Source organism: Aphelocoma coerulescens, chromosome 26, assembly GCF_041296385.1.
Source record: "Aphelocoma coerulescens isolate FSJ_1873_10779 chromosome 26, UR_Acoe_1.0, whole genome shotgun sequence".
NCBI classification, from domain to species: Eukaryota; Metazoa; Chordata; class Aves; order Passeriformes; family Corvidae; genus Aphelocoma; species Aphelocoma coerulescens.
In genome coordinates this window covers 8,014,956-8,041,467 of record NC_091039.1, presented here as the reverse complement: position 1 = coordinate 8,041,467, position 26,512 = coordinate 8,014,956, and the positions used below count along the sequence as shown (strand labels likewise).

Below are 26,512 nucleotides of genomic sequence, written 5' to 3'. Positions count from 1 at the left end.
GCTGTACCAGAACTTGGCACCCAAGGCATAACAAGTGGTTCTTTCCACCAGTGACTTCTTACCTCGTTCACTTGACCTTGACTGCTAAGATCTGGCTTTACCTCCTAAGAACAAAGACAAAGAACAATCCTGTAACACAGCCACCATTTATGTTTGCCCTGCAAAGACAAACAGTGACCAACCTTCAGGTGGGAACCCCACACACGGTATGGGGCGCTCTGCCGCAGATTTAATCCGTCTGCATCTGCAAGAAAGTGATGACAAAAGTCAAAGAGCTGCATTAGAACTTCACAGCTCCAGCCATCCTGTATCAATCTAGGAATACCATCTTGAGGCCAAACTACAACCTACCCCACAAATTCCACATCCCCAGGCCTTGTCCTATTACACCCATACTCCACAGTATGCATCAGGGAAGAGCAGCTCTGGGCCAAACCCACTCAGGCACCCGTGACACAGAAGATGACAAACAAGGGGACACAACAAGGAGAGAAAACTCTAGGCTAGATGATCACAAGGACCGAGCAAATGAGGAATGAGATGACCACGGCGAGACCGACGGTGAGCCAACGAGGCTGCAAGAACCCTGGCAGAAGAGGATGATAACAGAAGGGCTTATTCCAAGAACCGCAAAGATGGATGCCCGAGAATTGGACGGGTGGAATCCTCTAGCTATCTTCACATTCTTACAAGCCTTCATCCTCTATAATGGATCATTGCAGTGCACAGCTGACAATGCAGCTCAGAACAAGACCTGAAAAGACACCCGACTCAACGTCGCTGAACAGAGACGTGATCCTGATGCACCTCCAAGCTCACGAGTCAAAGGATCAATGGTATCGGCACCACACTGAGGAACACCAAGAACAGAGATGCTAAGAATAATGCCCAGCGTTTGCGATAAGCATCTCAAAGGGCTAAGGCAAAAGACCTGTGACATGAGATGCACAAAAGACAGAGAACGCACAATAGACAGGTGACATGTACCAGGCCTGCTCTGCCCTGCGCACCTCGGCACTGTGATCAAAAGCAAGACTTAAGCTTTATGGGGCCTAAGGGGCCCCTTCTTGGGTATCCCCACCTCCAAACCTGACTCAAAAATATCTCCGGTGAGTCCCAACTCAAGGCCCAGCTTTCACTCCTAGTGTGGGTCACAGGTCTCAACTTATCTCTTGGAGGTCTGAGGATGTCAATCTGTCTCAGGTGCAAAAGAAGGCCACCTCACCATGCAGGAAGCTCATGCCTTCATGGGGCTGGTTATCTCTTGGTGAACTACAATAAACAAAACGAAACAGACATCAGTGCATGAACTTAGAGGCACCTCAGCCAAAACCTGTCAATTCTGCCACTCACCGTCCCCTTAGAAGGCCAGGGTCCTCAGGCTGCACGCTTTGGCCAAGCTCCTAGGCCAACGCCATCGCCATTATCGCAGGGTATACTGGGGTTAAGAGGAGACAAGGTGATGCGACACTGCCGAAACTTGAGTGGGCCCTCACTCCTCCCTCCCTCCACAACTCACAGCAACTACTCGGCCGTTGCCGAAGGCTTCCCGGATGGTACCTTCACATGGAGAAGGTAAAGGCTTCAACGCAGAGTCCCGTAATACTTCTGGAGGGGTCACCAGGGCGGCAAGCCGGGTCTGTAAGCCAGTCAGCAAGAGGTTTTGATGCAATACAAGCAGACCATCTAAAACAGACAAATGACAATGGATGCTTAGAGCTGTACCAGAACTTGGCACCCAAGGCATAACAAGTGGTTCTTTCCACCAGTGACTTCTTACCTCGTTCACTTGACCTTGACTGCTGAGATCTGGCTTTACCTCCTAAAAACAAAGACAAAGAACAATCCTGTAACACAGCCACCAGTTACACTTGCCCCACAAACAAACGGTGACTGACCTTCCTGCAGGAAACCCCGTCACCTGGTATAAGGCGCTCTGGCACACATTTAATCTGTCTGCATCTGCAAGAAAGTGATGACAAAAGTCAAAGGGCTGCATGAGAACTTCACAGCTCCAGTCATCCTGTGTCAATCTAGGAATATCATCTAGAGCCCAAACTACACCATACATTACAGATTTAAAGGCCCCAAGCCTTGTTCTATTACACCTATATGCCAGGGTATGCAGCAGGGCAGAGCAGCTCTGGGCCAAACCCATGCAGGCACCCGTGACACAGGAGATGACAAACAAGGGGATGCAACGAAGAGAGAGAACACTTGGCAAAAAGCATGACTGCAAGCACATTGAAGGGCTGAGGCAAAAGAACTGTGACACAAGACACCCAAAAGACACAGCATGCACTATAGACAAGTGACACATCATGCACTCGGATTGCTCTGCCCTGTGCACCTCAGCATTGCAATCAAATGTGAGACTTTTCCATTATGTGGGCTAAGGCACCCCTTCTTGGGTATCCCCATCTCCAAAGCTGACTCAAAACTCCCTCCCCAAGAGCCCCAACCCAACCCCCCACTTTCATTCCCTCCGTGGGTCGCAGCCTGTCAACTTATCTCTCGGATATCTGGGGATGTGAATCTTCCTGGGGCGTGAAAGAAGGCGGCCTCTCACCGGCCCAGAAGCTTCTGCCATTGCCAGGCTGTTGTCTCTCAGTCAGCTACAATAAAGACAACCAAACATCAGTATATGAGCTTAGTGGCATGTCAGCCAAAACCCATCAATTCCACTACTCACTGTCTCCTAAGAAGGCCAGGGTCCTCAGGCCACATGCTCTGGCCGCGCTCCAAGGCCGACGCCATCATCGCAGGGTATACCTGGGTTGAGTGGAGACGAGGTTATGCAGCATTGCTGAAACTTGAGTGGACCCTCGCTCCTCCTCCCTCCCCGACATGCTGCAACTCCTCGGCCGTTGCTGAAGGCTACCCAGACGGTACCTTTGCATGGAAAAGGTAAAGGCTTCATCGCAGAGTCCCGTGATACTTGCAGAGGACTCACGAGGGCAGCAAGACGGGTCCTTCGGCCAGTCGGTGAGGGGTTTCAGTGTAATACAAGGGGAGCGCCTGAAACACACAAATGACAATGGATGCTTAGAGCTGTACCAGAACTTGGCACCCAAGGCATACCAAGTGGTTCTTTCCACCAGTGACTTCTTACCTCATTCTCTTGACCTTGACTGCCGAGATCTGGCTTTACCTCCTAAGAACAAAGACAAAGAACAATGCTGTAACAAAGCCACCAGTTACACTTGCTGTGGAAACACAAACAGTGACTGACCTTCCTATGGGAACCCCGTCACCCGGTATAGGGCGCTCTGGCACGCATTTAATCTGTCTGCATCTGCAAGAAAGTGATGACAAAAGTCAAAGGGCTGCATGAGAACTTCACAGCTCCAGCCATCTTCTGACAACCTAGGAATATCATCTAGAGGACAAACTGCACCCTACATTACAAATTTCAAGTCCCCAAGCCTTGTTCTATTACATCGATATGCCAGGGTATGCAGCAGGGCAGAGCAGCTCTGGGGCAAACCCATGCAGGCACCCGTGACAGAGGAGATGACAAACAAGGGGATGCAATGAAGAGAGAGAACTCTCGGCAAAAAGCATGACTGCAAGCACATTGAAGGTCTAAGGCAAAAGACCTGTGACACAAGACGCCCAAAAGACACGGCATGCACAATAGACAAGTGACACATCATGCACACGGATTGCTCTGCCCTGCGCACCTCAGCATTGAGATCAAATGTGAGGCTTTCCCATTATATGGGCTATGGGGCCCGTTCTTGGACATCCCCATCTCCAAAGCTGACTCAAAACTCCCTCCCGGCAAGCCCCGACTCGACACTACCTTGCTGTCATTTCCTCCATGGGTCATATCCCTCAACTTATCTCTTGGACATCTGGGGATGTGAATCTTCCTGGGGCAAAAAAGAAGGCAGCCTCTTGCCATCCCCAAAGCTCCTGCCATTGCCAGGCTGTTGTCTCTCAGTCAGCTACCATAAAGAAAACCAAACATCAGTACACAAGCTTAGCGGCACGTCAGCCAAAACGCAACAATTCCACTACTCACCGTCTCCTAAGAGGGCCCGGATCCTCAGGCCGCACCTCAAGGCTGGCACCATCATCACAGGATATACTTAGGTTGAGTGGAGACGAGGTGATGAGGCATTGCTGAAACTTGAGTGGACGCTCGCTCCTCCTCCCTCCCTCCCTGACATGCTGCAACTCCTCGGCTGTTTTCGAAGGCTACCCAGATGGTACCCTCACATGGAAAAGGTAAAGGCTTCATCGCAGAGTCCCGTGATACTTGCAGAGGACTCATGAGGGCAGCGAGCCGGGTCCGTCGGCCGGTCAGTGAGGAGTTTGGTGTAATACAAGGGGACCACCTGAAACACACAAATGACAATGGGTGCTTAGAGCTGTACCAGAACTTGGCACCCAAGGAATACCAAGTGGTTCTTTCCACCAGTGACTTCTTACCTTGTTCACTTGACCTTGACTGCTGAGATCTGGCTTTACCTCCTAAGAACAAAGACGAAGAACAATGCTGTAACACAGCCACCAGTTACACTTGCTCTGCAAAGACCAACAGTGACTGACCTTCCTGCGGGAACCCCCTTAACTGGTACAGGGGCACTCAGCCACGGACTTAATCCATCTGCATCGGAAAGAAACTGAGGACAAAAATCGAAGTGCTGCATGATAACTTAACAGCTCCAGCCATCTTGTGTCAATCTCAGAATACCCTCTGGAGGTCAAACTACAACCTACCTCACAAATTACAAGTCCACAGGCCTTGTTCTTTTACACCCATACACCAGAGTATGCATCAGGGCAGAGCAGCTCTGGGCCAAACCCACTCAGGCACCCGTGACACAGGAGATGACAAACGAGGGGACCCAACAAGGAGGGAAAACTCTGGGCTAGATGATCACAAGGACCGAGAGAATGAGGAATGAGACAACTTAGGCGAGACCAACAGTGAGCCAACAGGGCTCCAAGAACCCTGGCAGAAGAGGATGCCAACACAAAGGCTTTATTCAAGAACCGCAAAAATGTATTCTTGAGTTGTACAGGCAGAATCCTCTGGCTATCTTCGTATTTTCGCAAGTCCTCATCCCCTTTAGTGGATTGTTGTGGTGCATAGCTGTCAGTGCAGCTCAGAACAAGACCTGAAAAGACACCTGACTCAACACTGCTAAAGAGATGCGATTCTGATGCAGCTCCAAGCTCAAGAGTCAAAGGATCAATGGCATCAGCACCACACTGAGGAACACCAAGAGCAGAGATGCTAAGAATAACGCCCAGCATTTGCAATAAGCATCTCAAAGGGCTAAGGCAAAAGACCTGTGACACGAGATGGCCAAAAGACAGAACACACACTAGACAAGTGACATGCACCAGGACTGGTCTGCCCTGCATACCTTGGCACTGTGATCAAAAGCAAGATTTTTCCCTTTATGTTGGCCTAAGGGGCCCCTTCTTGGGTATCCCCACCTCCAAATCTGACTCAAAAATCACTCCCGGCAAGTCCCAACTCAACAACCTGATGTCACCCCCTCTGTGGGTCACAAGCCTCGACTTTTCTCTCAGACGCCTGGGGATGTGAATCTGCCTTGGGCGCAAAAGAAGGCCAACTTGCTGTCCTGGAAGCTCCTGCAGTCACTGGGCTGTTCTCTCTCAGTCAGCTACAAAAAAAACCCCAAACCCAACATCAGTACATTAGCTTAGTGGCACCTCAGCCAAAACCCGACAATTCTGCTACTCACCGTCTCCTAATAGGGCCAGGGTCCTCGGGCTGCACACTTTGGCCGCACTCCAAGGCTGACATTGTCATTGCAGGGTATACCTGGATTAGGAGACAAGGTGATGTGGCATTGCTGAGACTTGAGCAGACCCTCATTCCTCCTCCCTCCCCAACATGCTGCAGCTCCCCAGCCATTGCTAAAGGCTGCTCAGAAAGACCCTTCGAATGGAAAAGGTGAAGGCTTGGTCAAAGAGTCCCATAATACTTTCAGAGGGCTCACGAGGGTGGCGAGCCGGGTCTGCCGGTTATGGAGGTTCGGAGAACACAAGCAGACCACCTGAAACACACAAATGACAACGGATGCTTGGAGCTCTACCAGAACTTGACACCCAAGAAATAACAACTTTTTCTTTCCACCGGTCGCCGCTTACCACGCTCACTTGACATTGACTGCTGCTATCCAGCTTTACCTCCTAAAAATAAAGACAAAGAACAATGCTGGAACATAGCCACCATTTACACTTGCCCTGCAAACACAAACGGTGACTCACTTTCCTGCAGGAATCCCCCTCACCCGGTGTGGGGCGCTCTGCCACAGATTTAACCCGACTGCATCTGAAAGAAAGTGATGACAAAAGTTAACGCGCTGCATGATAACTTAACAGCTCCAGCCATCCTGTGTCAATCTAGGAATATCATCTAGAGGCCAAATTATACCCTACATAACAAATATCAAGTCCCGGGGCCCTGTCCTATTACAACTATATGCCAGACTGTGCAGCAGGCCAGAGCAGCTCCAGACCAAACCCATGCAGGCACCTGTGACACAGCAGATCACAAACAAGGTGAAGGGATGAGGAGAGAAAACTCTCAGTGAGAGGAATGACTGCAAGCACATTGAAGAGCTAAGACAGAAGACATGAGATGCCCAAAAGAGACAGGGCACACAATAGACAAGTGACATGACATGCACTGGGTCTGCTCTGCCTGGCGCACCTCGGCCTTGTGATCAAAAGTGAGGTTTTCCTTTCATGGGGCCTAAGGGGCCCCTTCTTAGACATCCCCATCTCTGAAGCAGACTCAATATTCCCTCCCGGCGAGCCCCGACCTGACACTCTGCTTTCACCCCCTCGACTTATCTCTCAGACGTGCAGGGATGCAAATCCTCCTCGGGCACAAAAAAAGGCCACCTTGCCATCCAGGAAGCTCCTGCCATCGCCAGGCTGTTCTCTCTTAGAGAGCTACAGTAAAGAAAACCAAACCAAACGTCAGTGCACGAACTTAGTGGCACCTCGGCCAGAACCCAACAATTCCACCACTCACCATCCCCTAAGAAGGCCAGGGTTCTCAGGCTGCACGCTTTGGCCGTGCTCCGAGGCCGAGGCCATCGTCGCCACGTATTCCTGGGTCAAGAGGAGACAAGGTGATGCGGCATTACTGAAACTTGAGCAGACCCTCACTCTTCCTCCCTCCCTGACTCACCACAACTACCCGGCCGTTGCCAAAGGGTGCCTGGACAGCACCTTTGAATGGAAAAGGTAAAGGCTCTGTCACAGAGTCCCGTAACACTTCTGAAGGGCTCACAAGGGTGGCAGACCGGGTCTGTTGGCCGGTCATGGAGGTGCTTCAGCATAATACAAGGGGACCACCTAAAACGCACAAATGATTGTGGATGCTTAGAGGTGTACCAGAACCTGGCACCCAAGGATTAACAACTTTTTTTTTCCACCGGTCACTGCTTACCTCGCTCACTTCACTTTGACTGCTGCTATCTGGCTTTACCTCCTAAAAACAAAGACAAAGAACAATGCTGGAACATTGCCACTATTTACACTTGCCCTGAAAACACAAACAGTGACTGACCTTCCTGCGGGAACCCCCTCAACCGGTGGGGGGTGCTCTGCCATGGATTTAACCCATCTGCATCTGAAAGAAAGTGATGTCAAAAGTCAAAGGGCTGCATGATAACTTAACAGCTCCAGCCATCCTGTGTCAATCTAGGAATAACATCTTGAGGTCAAACTACACCCTACATAACAAATCTCAAGTCCCAGGGCCCTGTCCTATTACACCTATAGGCCAGGTTATGCAGCAGAGCAGAGCAGCTCTGGGCCAAACCCATGCAGGCACCCGTGACACAGGAGATGACAAACAAGGGGACACAACAAGGAGAGAAAACTCTCGGCAAGAAGAATGACTGCAAACACATTGAAGGGCTAAGACTAAAGACATGAGACACAAGATGCCCAAACGAGACAGAACGCACAACAGACAAGTGACATGACATGCGCCGGGACTGCTCTGCACACTTAAGTGTTTTAATCAACAGTGATACTTTCCCTTTATGGGGCCTAAGGGGCCCCTTCTTAGACATCCCCATCTCTGAAGCTGGCTCAATGTTCCCTCCCGGCAAGCCCTGACCTGACACTCTGCTTTCACCCCCTCAACTTATCTCTTGGACATCCAGGGATGCCAATCTACCTCAGGCATAAAAGAAGGCGGCCTCACCGTCCAGGAAGCTCCTGCCATCACCAGGCTGTTCTCTCTTAGTCAGCTACAATAAACCAAACCAAACAACAGTGCACAAAGTTAGTGGCACCTTGGCCAGAACCCGACAATTCTGCCACTCACCGTCTCCTATGTAGGCTGGGGTTCTCGGGCAGCACACTTCAGCCACACTCCGAGGCTGACGCCATCGTTGCAGGGTATACTGGGGTTAAGGAGACAAGGTGACGTGGCACAGCTGAAACTTGAGTGGACCCTCAATCCGCCTCCCTCCATCCCCAACTTGCTGCAACTCCTCGGCCGTTGCCAAAGGCAGCAGGATGGTAGCTTCGAATGGAAAATGTAAAGACTTCATTGCAGAGTCCTGTAATGCTTCGGGAGGGTTCACGAGGACAGCAAACTGGGTCTGTCGGCCGGTTGGCAAGGAGGTTCGGCATAATACAAGTGGACTCCCTAAAGCACACAAATAACAATGGATGCACCAGAAATTGATACCCAAGCAATAACAAGTCATTCTGTCTACCAGTCACTGCTTACCTCACTCACTTGACCTTGACTGCCGAGATCTAGCTTTCCCTCCTAAAAATAAAGACAAAGAACAATGCTGGAACACAGTCACCATTCACACTTGCCTTGCAAAGACAAATGGTGACTCACCTTCCTGCGGGAACCCCCTCACCCAGTGTGGGGCGCTCTGCCACCGATTTAATCCATCTGCATCTGAAAGAAAGTGATGACAAAAGTCAAAGTGCTGCATGAGAACTTAACAGCTCCAGGCATCCTGTGTCAATCTAGGAATATCATCTAGAGGCCAAACTACACCCTACAGAACAAATTCCAAGTTCCCAAGCCTTGCCCTATGACACCTATAGGCCAGACTGTGCAGTAGGGCAGAGCAGCTCCGGGCCAAATCCCATGCAGGATTTGCATGCAGCAGATGACAAAGGAGGGGACACAACGAGAAGAGAAAACTCTCGGCGAGAAGAATGACCGCAAGCACGTCAAAGGGCTAAAGCAAAAGACATGAAACACAAGATGCCCAAAAGACACAGAACACACAATAGAGAAGTGATACAACATGCACTGGGACTGCTCTGCCCTGCACACCTCGGCACTGTGATCAAAAGTGAGACTTTCCCTTTATGTGGCCTAAGGGGCCCCTTTGTGGGTAGCCCCGTCTCCAAAGCTGACTCAAAAATCCCTCCCAGCAACCCCCTACCCAACACCCCGCTTTCATCCCATTGACTTATCTCTCAGACATCCAGGGATGTGAATCCTCTTTGGGTGCATAAGAGGGCCGCCTTGCCATCCAGGAAGCTCCTGCCATTGCTGGCCTGTTGTCTCTTAGTCAGCTACAATAAAGAAAACCAAATATCAAGGCTTCAACTTAGTGGCAGGTTAGCCAAAACCCAACAATTCCACTACTTACCATCTCCTAAGAAGCCCAGGGTCCTGGGGCCACACACTTTGGCCGCGCTCCAAGGCTGGCACCATCATCGTAGGGTATACCTGGGTTAAGAGGAGACAAGGCGATGCGGCATTGCTGAGACTTGAGCAGACCCTCGCTCCTCCCCCCTCCCTCCAACTTCTCGGCCATTGCTAAAGTCTGCCTGGACGGTATCTTTGAATGGAAAAGGCAAAGGCTTCATCGCAGAGTCCCATAATGCTTTGGGAGGGCTCATGAGGGCAGCGAGCCGGGTACATTGGCCAGTCGGTGAGGGGGCTCAGCATAATACAAGTGGACCCCCTAAAACACACAAACGACAGTGTATGCTTAGAGCTGTACCAGAACTTGCCACCCAAGGAATAACAACTTTTTCTTTCCGCCAGTCACTGCTTACCTTGCTCACTTGACCTTGACTGCTGAGATCTAGCTTTCCCTCCTAAAAATAAAAACAAAGAACAATGCTGGAACACAGTCACCATTTTACACTTGCCCTGCAAAGACAAATGGTGACTGACCTTCCTGTGCAAGCCCTCTCACCCGGTATGGGGCACTCTACCACCGATTTAATCCATCTGCATCTGAAAGAAAGTGATGACAAAAGTTAAAGGGCTGCATGATAACTTAGGACTAGAAAACTGCGAGACACCGCCATACGACTCCCGCCGAACCCCGCATGGACAGGCCGTGGTTGCTCCATCTGAGGTGTGGCTCAGGTGGTTATGCAAAGGTAAAGGTTACCCATAAAGCCTTCTTTCTATTTCACCTACCCCCCAGTCTATTCCACAGGGCAGAGCAGTTCCAGGCTAAACACAAACTCAAACAACACATTATGCTACAAACAGTGGGACGCAAGGATGATAAAAAAAGCTCTCGGAGAGAAGAATGACGGTAAGGACCGAGATGACGCCAAAAGAGATGACCGATGGCATAGTGACAGTAGACGGAAGCGGCTCTAAGGAGCAGAAGAAAAGACTGTAATAGAGTGACCTATTATAAGAACTGTCAGTCACGATGATCAAGACAGCTGCAAAACAATGCTATGTTCAGAATGCTCCCTGTATCCTTACAATGTTATAAGCCCCAGGACATTACAACTCACGGCTGGAAAGGATGTATGGCAATACAGCCAGGAATGAGGCCTCAAAAGACAGCTGACTCATCACTTCTGAGATGTGATTCCGAGACATGGCTGAGCCCATCGGTAAAAGAACAAATGGTATTGGTGACATGCCAAGAAGTACAAATGTTTGAGAACCTAGAGATGATGGCTGACACTTGCCATAAGGTCCTTGAGGATAAAAGGCAGACATATCTGATCCAAGGGATCCTGAAGACACACTAGACAACACAACACACCAGACAACACAACACAGACTGGAACTGCTCTGCACTGCATACCCTACGGTTGCAATCAAATGTGGAGCCTCTCCCTTTAGCTATCCTAAGAGGCCCCTTAGAGAGCATCCCTTACCCCTGCACTAATTATTAAGTTTTTCCCAGGAATTTCCAACTCACTACCCTGCTGCCAGCCCATCTCCAGGTCATAGCCCCTGACTTATCTTTCGGATGACCGGCAATATGAATCCACATTGGATGTGAAATGAGTCCTCCTCAGTCATCTTGGAAGGCCCCATAATAGCTGGATTAGCCTCTTAGTCAGCTACAATAAAAAAAAAAAAATCAAGATCAATGCACAAATCTAGTGGCATATAGGCTAAATATCCACCATTTGGCTACTCACCACCTCCTAAGCACATCCAGGTCCTCGGGTCTCTGGCTTCACCCAGAATCAAAAGCTGTGGCCATTATTTCAATAGACACGTGAGACAGCGAGGGGCAAAGTTATATGGTATTTCTGTGAGTGTGGTGGATGCATTTGTGTGCTTTAAGATGTATAAATGCATCTGCTGTGCTTGGGAAAAAGCCTTAGGTAGGCCCAAATAGACACCTTTTCCCACCCTATGGCCTTCAAAACCCCTTCTGGCACTTCCTAAACCAGCTACCCTGCTCACACTCTCCCAGCTGTAATCTATAACTTACCTACCGGAAGCCACAATTTCAGATATCATCTTTGATATGGGCAAGGTCCCTTTTATGACACAATGAATACCCTAAAAAAAATTTGAAGCTTCATACTCAATACAACCTGGAAGTTACAATGCTCCTAAAGAAAAAAGAAACAAGAAGAAAAAGTGAAATTAGAAAAGCACCTTACCATCCCTGAACACTCAAGCAAAAATTATGAGCCTAAATACTCCCTGTGTTCAACACTATCTTCTTCCCAATGTCTTCAAAACCTCTGGTGCTTTACAGGCCAAAAGCATCTACTGAGGGGAAAAAAACCTGATATAAGCAGAAAGGCCCCCTTCATTGAAATGAGAGGAGATCTCCCATCCCAGTCAATCCCAGGGAGGAAATGAAACCCTTTGGCAAAGGCTGGGGTTAATATACCCCTGGCCAGGTCCGCCTCTCATTCCCATCATGCCCCAGAAAAGGGAGGAGGTAATTACCACAAGGTATAAAAGCTGTCAAAGGAGCTGTAGCTGTTTGGCTCCTCTGATTTAAATTCAAAGTGAGTAAAGGGCTGGAGAGAGAAAAAAAAGCTCTTCAGGGAATTGATGATGCCTTCTTTTTTACTACAGCTACATCAGGTAAAAGGGCAGAGACCAGGTAAGAAATAAAACTTTGTATTTTGGCAGCATAGATAGCTAAGTGGGATAACTAGCTGTTAATTTGCACAGTTGTTCCTTAGTGATTAGTAAGTAGTACTTCACATGTGACTAAGTAGGGTGGAGAAGAATAGTAATTATATGAATGATGAAGCTCTCATTGGGATGTCTAATTAGGGCTAGATACATTATAAATAAAAATAACAAAACTAATAGACTCCTGGGTGCTGTTAGGGTTACGTATGTGCTGGGCTTGCTCCCATATGAGATATTTGGTACCGGGGCATGGGTAGAAGTGCCCTGAAATGCAGATTTAAACCCTTAAAATGCTGAAAAAGGGAGTACTTCCTTTAACTGAACCCCTAAAATGAGGAAATGGGGTGTTTACCTCCACTTAAACTAATATAATGGCAAATAAATGGCTTCTCCCCTTTAATTTAATCCCCTAAAATATTTGGAAATGAGGGGGTTTCCTCACTTTAAATCTCTCAAATGATGCAGAAGGAGTAATTTTTCCCTCAGCTCAAACCCTTAAAAAGGAGGGACAACTGGGCTTCCCCCTCCATTTACACATTTGGATGATGAAAATGCAGGAGTTACCCTTAATTCAAACGCATAAAATAGCACAGTCAATGTTTTCCCTTTCCATTTAAACTACAAAATAATGGAAAATGGGGATTTGCTGTCAATTGATACCCCTAACAGCATAGAAGGGGTGGGGTTTCCTTCAAATGATACTATTAAAATTGCAGGGGAAGGGGATTCCCCCTCAATTTTGATAGAGACAATTATGGAAAAGGATGTTTTTTCCCTCAATTTAAGCCCCTTTTCTCCTAATAATACCTCTCTTTTCTGGGGGCTCTGGGGAGGGACTGACAAGATAAAAGGGGAAAGTTGAAAGTTTCCCCGTGGCACCCCACATGCTGCCTGGCATGCTCAGGTGCCCAGGTGCATCTGGCTGCTCCCTAGCTCCTGCTAGGATGCTCCAGCTGTTGTTCCTGGAGGGACACTCGGGATGCCTTCATCAGCCCCTCTGAACTAGTAGCTCCCTGTGCAGGTGTGCCCAGGCAACCCTCTGAAAGCAGCTGGTCATGCCTAGACCTGCTGTGCCTTGGAGCAGGGGGTGAGGTGGAGAAAGGTCCTGCCGGTTGTTCCCTCCCATACATGGGCCGTTGTCTGTCCCTGAAACACTGGGGTGTCGGCCTTTCCTTTCTGTGGAAAAGAACCGGCCTTCTCAGCCAGGTGCCTGTGGCCAAAATTGGGATTGTGCCTCCAAAATTCCCTATGTCCTAGCTTTGTAATTACCGAGGAAATTTCCCTCAGATCATAAGCAATTACAGGTAATTTTTCCTCTGCAATCATTACTGAATTGTGTTTCTGTGGAAGTGTTTGACACATCCCTTGAGGGGACAAGGGTTTGGCCGGGTTTTTTATGGCTAATCCTGACAGGCCCCGACAGAACCCAAGCTCCCCATCGCTGGTCTACCCCGAATTTCCATGAAATATTGATATAGTTTATAAATACTCCCTTTGCCTGCTACTCAGTCTTTCCCTGTCCATCCCGGGAGCAGATTACTCCATCCTTTGCTCCTGACCGCAGCTCTCCTGCCCAAATGCTGGTTCTCACAGACAAGAACGAAGCAGAAAACTGCTACAAGTGTTGGCTTTTAAAGTAAAATTCTTATTACATCTGGCTAAATGATCAAAATAAATACAAGTATTGATTGTCATTGGGTGAAAGCTTTTCAGAACAGAAAATATCCATTTTGATAGCACAGATCCCATTTTGACAATAATGCATTCTTTTGCGTTTGGGAATCCTGCCCATATAGGGCATCTGAAAATTGGTATTCTGGAATTTGATATTTTGAAATGGGGACATTTTGATATTTTGGAACTTAATATTCTGGTATTTTGAAAGGGAATTATTTTGGTATTTTGGAACTTGGTATTCTGGTATTTTGAAAGTAGTTACTTTGCTATTCTGAAACTTGGTTTTCTGGTGTTGCAGAACTGGATTACTTTGGTAATTTGGGACTTGGTATTCTACTGTTTTGGAACCGAATTACTTTGGTATTTCTGGACTTGGTATTTTGGAACTGGATAACTTTGGTATTTCAAAACTTGGTTTTCTGGGATTTCGAAACCTAGTTTTCTGATATTTTTTTAACTTGGTTTTCTATTATTTTGGAACTAGGTTATTCTGGTATTTTGGAATCTGTTTTTTTGGTGGGTTTTTTTTGTATTTTTGTAGGCTATTTTTTTGGTATTTTTGTGGGCTGTTTTTTTTTTTGTATTTTGTAACATGGGCTTTTAGTTTAGTATTTTTGTAACCTGTGCTTGGCAGGGGCCTGTGGCATCCTAGTCCAGGCTCTCGGCTTCATTTGCCTTCTTTGACAGTGATTATCCTCTCACGGGAACTGTTAAATCACAGACTGTTCAATGAGACGGACTTCCCAAAACAGAAATAAATTCCAGCTATGGAAAATCTCACTGCCGCATTTAGAAACACTTCAGCAAAGACTTTGGAAAAAGCAAAGGTGATGTATGATTACCTGGGGCCCCAGGAAACTGAGGTGAATGTGGGGAACAAGCAGACAGCAAACAGCTTCCACTGCTTCTTGCTCCAGACACTACTGCAAGTGCAGCTTCCCTGGAATTTCATGACCAGTGTGTCTCTTCCAAGCTCAGCAGGCGAATGAACAGGTACTCCAGGATTTACTTCATTTGTACTTCAGGCAGCACAGACCCTCCATGAGGAACTGGAATCCAAGGGTAGATCTAAAAATGGTCCTTCCTCCCACTTACCGCTCCACACTTTCTCCTTCCGCAGGTAGGATGCAGGTGCCTCGCAGAGGCAAGAACACTGCCTTTCAATTCAGTACAAAACCTGCCTGAAAAAACCAGGATGCCGGGACTGAGAGCCAGCAGCAATTCCTTAGTGTTTCTGTTCACCGCTGTTCTCCTGCTGCTTTTCTTGACAGGGGCTTTTCTATCAAGGACATTCCTGTATGGTTTTATCTTGACAAATGTTTTAGAAAGTTGAGTTTCTTGAGAACTGTTTCATCCTGATGTTTTCAGTGCTGCGCTTGCCACGATCCTTTGGATGCCCTAACTGTGCATCCAATTCAGAGAACACCAACTTAGTCCTGGGCTAGGAAACAAAAGACAACAAACATTTTAAAATCATCCCTGCCTTGAGGGTGTTCAGGCCCGGGAGAAAGCCCTTCCCACCACCCTCTTGGCCTCTTCCCAGTCCGAGTAACTGGAAATGTGCATCCAAACCCGAGTTAGACAGATCGGGGTGTGTTCTGCACACCAAAGACCACAGCCCCAAGCACTGGGAGCCTGAAGATGCTCTGGATTACAATTCGCAGCCTCAGTGAACCCTGCAGAGTAAAGCCAAGTGGTTTCTCTTTCTCTGAGGGAGGAAAACGCATGACAGCAAGGGCTGTCCCAGCTGACCCGGCCCTCGTGGGCGGGGCTTATGCGACATGGGTGTGGCTTGGGACAGGTGTGGGCGTGGCTTAGCCGTGGCCCTGCCCCCAGGGGTACTCCCCGAGGTCGAGGGTTATTTCGGCATCGGCGACAGCAGCTCGGGGCTGCTGCAGACAGGTGAGGCCCCACCCCCCGCCGGGGATTTGGGGGTTATTTGGGGGATTTGGGGGTTTTAGGGCTTTTTTTTTTTTTTTTTTTTTGGGGGGGGGCTTTTAGGGGTATTTTTGGGGTTTTTTGGGGGGGGGGGGTTAGGGTATTTTTGGGGGTTTTTTTGTCATCTGGTCCCTCCTCGGCCCTTCCCTCAGCATCCATCCGCCATTTTGGGAAGGTTTTGCCCATTTTTGGGGTTTTTTTTTGCGGTTTTTTGGGGGTTATTTTGGGGTTATTTTGAGGGTATTTTTCGGGTTTTTTTTTGTCACCCAGCCCCTCCTTCAGTGTCCATCTGCCATTTTGGGCTAGTTTTGCCCATTTTTGGGGGGATTATTTGGGTTATTTTTTGGGTTTTTTTGGGGTATTTTTTGGGGGTTTTGTGGTTTTTATTTGGGGTTTTTGGAGGTATTGTTTTGGGTTTTTTTGGGGTTTTGGGGGGGCCTTTTTGGGGTTTTTTTTGGGGTGTTTTTGGGGTTTTTTTGGGAGTATTTTTTAGGGCTTTTTTTGTTTTTATTTGGGGGGCTTTAGGGTTTTTTTGGGGGGGTATTTTTGGGGTTTTTCTGGGGTTTTTTTGGGGGGGGATTTTTGGGGGTATTTTTGGGGGTTTTTTTGGGGGGGGGGTTGGTTTTTTTGGGGTATTTAAAGATCCACAGAGATGGGTGTTTTGTCAAACCACTTCCAAGCTGAAGCCAGATTAGAAATGAGACCTTTTACTGCAACCTCGTTAGAGGAATGGTTTACATTTCCTGGGAAGAACTGTCAGTAGCTGTAGAGCACAGAGGGCTGGGCAGAGGAGGAGCAAGGGCAGTAGTGCTCGTGCACTTGTCCCAAGAACAGGCACCTTGTCATTGACGTTTGGTGCCTTTTTTTTTTTCCCCAGTGCAGGTGCTTAAGGGTCACAAAACCCTTCTGAGTGCAACTTACTACTGGGAGCTCCCCATGCGGGAGGCAGCACTGCTTCTCTTTTCACTGCGATTGGCATTTTTGGGCTCTGAAACCAACAGGAAATATGGTCATTTCGGTCTCGCTCACTGAGCAGGTACCTCCATTTAGCTTGTTCTCTCTTTGGCTTTGGATATAATTATTGTATTTCAAACCAGCTTAAATACTGGAATTAAACTTTAAAATTTAGAAATCAAACCTTGTGTTGGCCAGAAGGCAACGAAGCGCTGTTACAACATAGTAGGGACGAGCTGGTCGCGTTGGGACAGGCTCAAATTCTAAAGTTCTGGACGATTTTTGTCTCCCGAGTTAATGTGTGTTAGCCAAAACAATTGGAAGAGAATGACGTTATCGTCGCTAAATTTGCTTCTTTAGGAGAGACAGCAGACTGCAAAAATAGCTCTAATTTCCCTTTGCTATGAATCGGTTTGGGGCTGGTGCTGGAATATCATTATCTGGTCTGTGGTGTCTGTCAAAGGAAAACTTGCACCTTCAGATGGAAAAGCCAAAGCAGAAAGAGGGCTGTCTCTAGTAAACACCATTCTGAAACGGTACACAAAGCCGCTGAAGGTATCGTACTCTGCCTGAATAGCTAAATTTTATGGAAGCAGTGACTTATGGTAATGACATGTGGCCCTGCCCTTCCCTCAGCTCTTAAAGTTAGTTCTCACAAAGGGAGGTTTCTTTGGTGTTCCTACAGCTGTGACATGAGATGGAGCAGTACAAGAGCAGTATGGTTAATCAGCGCTGTGAACTTTTGGTTAGTGGTTTAGCTAAGAGAGGCTGGTGTGAGCACAGTGTCCCTCCGGCCTGCTCCAGTCCTCTTGTCCTTCAGCAGCTCTGACAGCAGCAGAGAGATACTCGGGAAGGAGCGAGCGGAGTCTGGGAGTCGCACGGGTTAGCCTGGGTAAATTCTGCAGCCTGGAGTGTCGGGCACCTGCGCAGCTGGTGTTGCTGCAAAAGAGGCTTTGGATTCAGCAGGAGACATCCTTCCGAATAGAGTGTGTATTCCTGTACATACATTTTGGAACGGACACAGAGGCAGCCCAAGGCATCACTGTCTATTGGAGTGTCAGGAGCTAAAAGTCAGAGGATAAATTCTTTGGTATTGCTGAACGCCAATGGACTATTCCTTGTCTGTTCACTGCAGGAATTGGACAGTCTATTCAGGCTGTATGGACTAACCCTGAACCCACTAACCTACAACATCACACAGATCGTCATCCTCCCTGCTCTCTCAGGAGTTATCGGTGGCCTGCTAGAATTCAATATCAAGAATAAACGTACAAACCAACAGGAACAGCTCTGGAGTCATGTCTGTACATGTCTGTGGCCAAATTCCTCCTGCCCAAGCAGTGAGGCCTGGGTTTGCACGGGGAATTCAGAGACCAGTGCTGGGTGAGTCTCCATCTCCCTGAACCAGTTTTTGGGGGAAGGACAGGACTCACTTCAGTTTCAGTTCTCTTCAGGTCAAGCTGTGAGAATCCAGGGTTCCTTCCTTTTATCCCAGTCCTCCTGTGGCTCATCCTGAAACTGGAGCAGAGCAAGATGGCCAAGGGACACTGAGTCTTATCTCTAGATGAAGAACATATGGACCAAAGGCTTAGGCCCAAACTCGCTTGGTCTCTTTACAGTTCCGGAAAACTAAACTGTGAACCGCCAGAACATCAGTCCTAGGCATGTCTGCCAGACACCGGAGAAGAGAACCAGCAGTGTGGGCATAAAGAAAAAAAAATGATGGAAATCTGTCATTACAATTTTAAAATAGATTCTCAGTGTATGTATCAGACACCTTCCTTCTGCTTTATTGTTCTATGATATCCAGAATGCACTGGCCTCATCGGAGATGTCACTGCATGGCATGCACAGAAAAACTGGATTAATGGGGCCAAATCCTGGCAGCTAGCACTAAAACGAGTAGGAGCTGGTGTGGGACATCAAACACTAAAGCCACAGAAGAGCTCCAGCTGGTACTGAATTGTTTACAGCTGTTTTCTGTACAAGGAAAAGTTGTGAGATGTCAAAGGAAATTACATTTTTATATAGCAAAATGTACAAATAAACCTACAGGACAAGTACTTTGTCACAGTACCATTTCTACAGGATTTAATGATTTTTATACCATCTTTGCTGAACATTTGTTATTTGAATGGGGGATCAAGGACTTCCTATAATAAATTGCATTTGTTTTCCCCAAGAGCAGCGTGTTCGTGGGTAAAACCTGGATTGTGCCCCTGAAAGCCCACCGAGAACCTGGTTTAGACAGTGCAGAACCAACAGGCCATGAACTGGAGTTTGTTTTTAATATCTATATAAAAAATAATGAGCGATTTACAGGTCTCTCTCTAGTCAGAACCTCAGAAGTCTGTATAAAGGTGCTGTACAATATATAAACATTTACACCCAGTACATCCATACATTGCGTAGCATTCCAAGGCCACATGGCTAAGTCTGATACCAGAAGTACAGATACAAGGTCTATGGGAGAAGAAATCATACACAGGTAAGACATTATCCAGTCACATTAACATATAGAAAAATAGAGGGGAGTTGATGGCAGGGAAATAATTTCAGTGGTGCTAATTCATCTGGAATCGAAGGACTGGATTTGTCACTGTATTCAGTGGTCAGGCCAAGTGCACACAGCTCAACATAAACCAATCTCTGGGGAAGAACGCAGGGTAATATCTACACAGGCTACTTCAGAGTATTAAATATTTCACAGTCATATTCCACCCAGGGAGTATTTGTACATGTTATGCTACACAGCAAACCTCAGTGGCTCACCCGGTGTAGAGCAGCACGGTTCAGAGCTGCTTTAAAGCCTTTTGAGTTCCTGAAGTCTTTGTTTAAAAGCTGTCTGAGTGGTCAGCTGTACTTGTGAAGCATTCCACTCAGAAGTGCCTCACCGTGCTTTGTTAGCATTTAAAAGCATTTAACGTTTCAAAGCCAAAATGAGATACTGACTTGCAAAGAGTAAATCCTATTAGTTTGCATTTTAAGTGAGTAAAGCTCAATCATTACTCATCTTTCTTCTGCAAACTGGACCAAGGGCCCTCTTTTTACCACTTTTCCTGCAGTCATTAAAAATCTCAGATGTCAGGAAATAATCACTAAAACTGTGAATAAAATAAACCCCTTCAGTTTCTGTTGTTCTTATGGCTGTGGGACTGATGTGTCAGTAGGTGCTGGTGGTAGCATCCCTCTTTAAAGTATCTCTGCCAGCCCAAGCCATAGACAGTGTGTTCTCCTGCATCCTGTTTGTCATTGACACTCCTTGATCGCACATTCACAGTAAACAGGGGCGAGTCCTAAACTATACAGGCAAGAACTTCACTGAAAAAGCTGCTCTGGCAGCTGACTCTGTCCTAAGGTCAGTTCTTACCTCTACAGAGGGGAAAACCCCCAACTCCTAACTAGCATTAAATAATTAAAGATGGGACTTCAGTATCAGCTCCACACCGAGGCTGAGCATGTCACGGTGCCACGAGTGAAACCAAAGGAATTGTGTTATTTAACAGAACCCAGATTTTCTTTCCTCTCACGGATGTTTGCAACCTGAATCCGTGTGAATCAAGGAACTAAAGTGATTTTGCTGTGTCAGAAAAAGCACAATTACAACATTATGTCAAATACCATATTTAGCTACAGGGTTTTGTATCAGGTATAAAAATTCCAGGAAACGTATGAACCGGCAGCATCAGCAGCTCATTTGCTGCCCTGGAACTGACAGAACCAACTTGCCCGTGTTCTCCCTGATCCAGCAAGAACACGTGGGTTTCCTGATGTAAATGTGCAACGTGCTCTAGAGAAAACACCCACTTCAGCCCAAACCTGCCTTGTCTGCGACCGGAATCCACGCGGGAAGGATCAGGTTGACTGGATACAGTAGGTAGCTTGGCACAAAACCAGAAAGTGAGTCGGGATCGCATTGGCAATAGAGGCATTTAAATAACTTTGTTCAGAGTTCACAACACTTGGGGAAGCTGCAGCAGTGCAACACTGGGAGCAGCAGACATGGCCTGCAAAGGGACATGGGGACAGCAGCTCAGGGAAGAGTTTCACCGAAGCAATCTGAAAGGTCCTTCATGCAGCTTAGATAATTTAAGAACAAATCAAATACTTCCCCCCCTCTAACCAGTTTCTGAGGGAAAAAAAAAAAAAAAAAAGACAATTGTGTAAGAAGAACCAATGCTTTACATTACCCTTATGGGAAAATTGATCAAGACACATTCTAAAAAAACAGCGTCAGTCAGTCACACCCGTTTTCCAGGCACTCCTGCTGCTGGGGTGCCCTTACAGCCACTGGGGACCCTCCACGGCCCGGGAGTTATCGGTGTTTTCCTTACTGGAGAATTCCTCTCAGGTTGGGAAGTTCCATCTTTGGTTTCATTGGGCAGCTCCACGTGTCTCTCTCCACGGTGACTGTTCAGCGTAAGAGCCTCCTGTGTTTCCACCCTCCTTTGTTTCTCCATGGAAAGCAGTGGGATATTGGAAAGGCTGGAGGTTTTGAACCTGCTGGAACCTGTGTCTCCAGAGCTGGACTTGGTTAATAAATCATCCTCAGAGGCATTTCTCCTGGAGTCCCTGAAGGGAAGGTTATTCCCACCAAATGCTGGGTAATGTTGCTCTGCAGAACAGCTTTCTGTCTTTCCTGGGGTCTTCTGCTTCATCTCTTTCCTGGTGACTCCCAGTTTACCATTCTCACCTTTCAACTGCTCAGCAGCTGCCTTATCACCACTGGATGTTCTACCTCGTATCCTTCCCCCCGTTTCCGCGCTTCCTTGCTCGCCGAGATGCCTCTGGGGACTAGCTGACCTTCCTCGATTTCCACTGGAACGCTCTCTTTTGTCGTTATTCTCCATCCCCATTTCTGTGGTTTTACTCTCGCTCCTGGAACTGTCAGATTTATGTGAGAGATTGTTTTTTTCAGGATCCCCTTTCCCGGGGCTGTGGAATCCCACGTGAGAGTATCCTTCAGCAGCCCCTGACTTTGCTGCACTGGCAGATCTGTCCCTTCCGGTCCCCGCTTCCAAACTAGCTTTAGTGACTCCAAACCCAGGACTCGAGGGACATTCCCATCTCTTCTTTGTTCTCCAGGGAGAAGACTGAGGCTTCCTCTCACACTGGTTTTCAGTTAAAGTGCTTATCTTGTCAGGCACAATGTTCTCTGCTTGTTCCAGTTCCTCAGACAGCTGAACTCTGGTTAAAGCTTCTCCTGGTACTGCTAAATAACACATTTCAGATGGGGAAGCAGGATGGGAAGATGAAGATAATAATGGTGTCTGTCCTTCATATATTACATTTGATGAAGCAGGACTGTAGCTATCCCAATCACCTGGAAGCGAACAGCAAGAGATTTGACTAAATATACAAAAAGTAATAATCAGCAAACTACTGAGTTCAATTCAGGAAGCATTACGGAGTGGCATATTCTCAAAGCTTTATTTAGCCAGATTTCTGTATTGTGTTGTTCTACAACCTACAACAACCCTGAGGATGTGATTTTGGAAGAAAAAATCTAGTGCTCAGAATGCTGGATCCCTGCAGGGCAGACACGGTCTTGGATCAAAACAATTTTTGTGCCTACGCAGCAAAATTTCAAATTACTGACCTACATTGTTTAATAAAACCGAACAAACTGGAACTGTTATGCTTAAAGAAATCCGAAACAGTGAAAAGTTGGGGTTATTCATAGCTTTGCACTTTAATAATAGGAAGAGATGAAACAAGACATGCAGATTTACCAAGTCTTTAAGGAAAAACCAAGAAAAGCACTGAAAGCCCTTAATGTTGCTCGGGTTTCACGTAGGGACACAGACTGGAAGAAGCCAAACCTGAAGGGGGAAGAGAAAAAGCCCAGAAGTACATACCAAAAAAAAATCACAGAGTACAGCAAGCAAGATTTCAATCAGAAATGTGGGATTAACAGCACGGCAAGAGGCAATAAACCCTTCCCCACTCTACCACTTCCTTCACCTCATCCCAGGCCCCACTCTAGACAGACGGCTAGACAGAGGTTCCCTTTTGTCCGATTCTGTTCATCCCTCAAGCTCAGGGAATTTCTGTGACCACCAGGGCCAGGAGTGATGCTCAGGACCCTTTTCTGGTTCTCAGCAGGAAAGAAAACTGAGACAGTTCCGAGCAGATTTTACTCTTTGACTGAATGCCAGTAAGTGACTGAACACACAAAGTATTTGGTAGTTTGAACTGTGTGTTTGGGATTTTGAAAGGATAAATTCAGGGTTGGTCACTGTGACTGAAACACTCCTTATCAGAAAAAGCGATCCTACAATTTAGGAAGTTTAACCATCAACACCTTGGTGTTGGCATCAGGGGTTACAAAGACTAAAATGCATATTTAGGGAACTAAATGCTCTTTGCTGTAAAATGCTGTCGCTGCCACAAGTCTCTGATTTGCAGTTTCGGGGCTGAGTCAGACCCAAAGTCATCAGTTCTGAACTCTGTGGCTCCTGCAAGCATTTGCTTTGCTGTCCTTCCTTTTTTTTTTTTTTGGCCCACGAAGTTGTGGTTTCCTGTCGTAGATGCAGAAATCACCTTGAATCAAACTGAATCCCTTCGGAGAGCAAAGTTGTCCCTTTCCTGCTTCCTGAAGTTTTGGCTTTGAAAAACAAAGCATTCCATAATTCAGAAGGCCAAAACCAGAAGTAAATATGTACAGAAACAAATTTTAACAATACTGTAGCACAGAGAATTTTCATTTCAATTAAAAGGCAGTCAGGGTTAATCCGCATGTTTTTACAGAAAAACTTGATTAGCATGGACAGAGCTGAGAAACTAATAAGAAATATGGAATAATTTCAGATTGTGCAATACTCCTACGTACTTGTCACGTGTTAATTTTACCCCAAATATTCCTCGTATTTGAAAATGGATATTTTAATTTTCAATTTTTATATTTTCATTTATTTTTTAATTTAATTCAAGAATAAATGCACAGCTGTCACAAAGGCAACTAACTGCCAACTACTGCAGTGAACAAGCAGCAGAATCTCCTTATCCCACTTCACTTTCCTGCCTTGGACGCTCAACAACAAAAAGCCCTTGAGACGACGTACTGTGATCTGGTATTAATCCAGTCCCTGGTCTCAGCAGCAGCAGAACCTTATTTCCTCCAGCCTGAATCAGCTCAATGGCTCGTGTGTGAGTGATTCCTTGGGTAGGTTCTCCATTAATTTCCACAATTTGGTCACCAACCTGAGGAAAAAAGAGCAGCGGGTTAGTCTTTGGGAATCTCTGACGCTGTGAACTTGTTTTTAATTTAGAAAGAAAAAATAATAGAGGCAGATGCTACTGTTTTCCCTCTCGTGCTAAAATCCAGTGGGCATTAGTGACACCATTCCATGGATGACAAGCAGGATGTGACCTCAGGGTCTGGGGGTTCAGAGGTGCACAGAGGTCGTCTGCTCAGGAAAAGATTCCAGAGATCTTAACCACATCTTCTATTTATTTACAAGTGATAAGGCAGATACAGGATGTGCTTGCATGTATTTTCATTCTGGATCACGGTGGGGAGGGAGCACATGGATCAACCACATCACACCTGTCTGAGGACACCTTATCCACGGGAGGACGCAGCACCTTCCCTACACCCACTGCAGAGCTGAACACCATGCAACAGGTTTGATGTAGGGAAAGGAATTGTTATTTCAGGTTGGAGAGATCAGTGCTGAGGTCTCTGAGCCAGTAAACAACTCTCACAGGTACCAGGCAGGTAATTTCAACTCGCGCTAACCTCCCCGGCTGCTGGGAAGGGGCTGGAATAACATACCCCAAAAAGAGTTCTCTATTAGGGGAAATTGGGACGGGAAGTTGGAAAAAGGGAGCGGGAGCCTATCTGGCACTGCGCACAGCAGCCAACAGATGTCACTGGTGTGTAACATCAGCAGCTTAAAGAGGCTGCCTGGGCTTTGTTGAAGACACTCTGTCAAAGGAGGTCACCGCTGGCTCCTCGTGGACAGGCTGGGACAGGGACGCATCGGGACAGCTCAGCTAGCCGGATGAGAAATTCCTCCTCACACTGTTAAGTACAGCCAGAAAGTGACACCACATCCGGGCGACAAGAAATGCCAAGTGTGAATAACCTCAGACTGGGCGAGCTCAGCCCATCTGCGCTCTGGGCTGGGCTGGGGACTTGGCGCATGCCAGCACTGGGAGGGGTTTAGTGCCAAGGGTGGGAAGGGACCCTCAAGGATCATCCAGTCGAACTCCTGGCTCTGCACAGGACACCCCAACAACGCCATCCTGTGCCTGGAAGTGTTGTCCAAATGCTCTTTGAGCTCTGGCAGCCTTGCAGTTGTGACCATTCCCTGGGTAGCCTGTTCCACCGCCTGACCACCCTCAGGGGGAAGAACCTATTCCCAGTATCCAACCTAAACCTCCTCCAGCACAGCTCCAGCCGTTCCCCCAGGGCCTGTCACTGGTCCTGCCCCTCGGGAGGAAGCTGCGGACTCCAGTGAGGTTTGACCTCCAGCTCCTCTTCTCTGGGCTGAACAATTTTTTGGTTGCTTTGCCCAAAAAGCAAAGGCCTGGAGCTCGGTGTGATGCCACTTGAAGGAGGACTATGAGAAAAAATAGCAGCACTGAATGCTACACTCGTGTTGTCTCTCAAGTATGTGGGGAAAAAATGCTAATTACCGTGAAGAACAGGATAAGAGAAGTTATGAATACTAGGAATTCCACATCCAATTAAGCCTCACAGCAAGTATCTGTGCCAGCCCCATTCTGCAAATACAGTACAAAGAGAGGTGGAGCCATGTGCCAGCAGCAGGGAAGCACAAGGACTGCAAGGGATGGCATCTGATGGGCATCCGGCTCAGCTCCATGCTCCAGCCTCTGAAAATCCAGCTCTGGGCAGTAGCCACAGAGTCTTACCTGCCATTGTTCCTTCTGTTGTACCCATGCTTTTACTACAATATCTGAGAGTGAATTCCTTACACAAATATAAGAATTAACATAATATTTGGAAAAAAATCAGGTTTATACCTCCAGAGATGGCACGGAACAGCAGCAGCACAATGTACACACAAACGTTCCTTAAAAATTAACTAACTTGGACAGTGGTTCTCCTCCCAGCTCTTTGTTCCACTGTGCAATCTCTTGTTGGGGGTCCTAAAATACTCCCGAGTAGCTGCCATTCACACCCAGAGATGCTACTCTAACCCCAGCAAGGCGGACAATTCCTTTGGGATGGCCAGAGCTGTTCATGGATCTCTCATCCAAAAGCCCATGGCCACAGGGGACAGCTGGAAGAAGGGCAGAGGCCCAGGGTTCTGGGACCCCATGCTTGTGAAAATCCAAGTTTGTTGCCACTCTGAGTAAATTAATGTATCAACTGCATCAACAAATTGATTAGAGAAGCCAAACTCACATGGACTCTCCCATCCTTGACTGCCGGCCCATCCTCAGCCAGACGGAGGATGAATAAGCCCATGTTGTATTCCTTTCCTCCTCGGAGGCTGAATCCAAACCCTCGAGGGCCCCTTTCTAACTCCACTGGGAAACAGCCAGGATTCTGTGCAGGAAGTCAGAGGGGGAAAAAGAAAAAAAGGAAGAGAAAAAGAAAAAAAAGAAGAG

General features: G+C 47.3%; 1 protein-coding gene and 1 long non-coding RNA gene across 7 annotated transcripts in view; one reads left to right on the top strand and one right to left on the bottom strand.

Annotated features, from left to right (window-relative positions):
* Window positions 1–14,108: 14,108 nt before the first annotated feature.
* Window positions 14,109–19,094, top strand: LOC138099059 (uncharacterized). Of its 3 annotated transcripts, XR_011146677.1 has the most exons (4): window positions 14,109–15,031; window positions 15,159–15,940; window positions 16,854–17,012; window positions 18,066–19,094. It is a non-coding gene; the product is annotated as an uncharacterized lncRNA (long non-coding RNA). The 3 variants fall into 3 exon arrangements; XR_011146678.1 differs by having other exon boundaries at window positions 14,109–15,940; window positions 16,859–17,012; XR_011146676.1 differs by having other exon boundaries at window positions 14,109–15,940.
* Window positions 19,095–21,089: 1,995 nt separating this feature from the next.
* The window catches only part of MAGI3 (membrane associated guanylate kinase, WW and PDZ domain containing 3), a 60,282-nt gene continuing 54,859 nt past the window's right edge, over window positions 21,090–26,512 (bottom strand). The window contains exons 19-22 of one of the 4 annotated variants that reach the window (XM_068996122.1): window positions 26,307–26,450; window positions 23,995–24,133; window positions 22,663–22,752; window positions 22,165–22,253 (exon numbers count right to left, since the gene is read on the bottom strand). In XM_068996122.1, the coding sequence (XP_068852223.1) occupies window positions 22,703–22,752; window positions 23,995–24,133; window positions 26,307–26,450 (333 nt within the window). In that variant the 3' untranslated portion in view covers window positions 22,165–22,253; window positions 22,663–22,702. Of the gene's footprint in view, window positions 22,254–22,597; window positions 24,134–26,306; window positions 26,451–26,512 lie in introns of those variants that run through there. The other 3 variants (XM_068996119.1, XM_068996123.1, XM_068996120.1) reach the window with 3 other exon arrangements.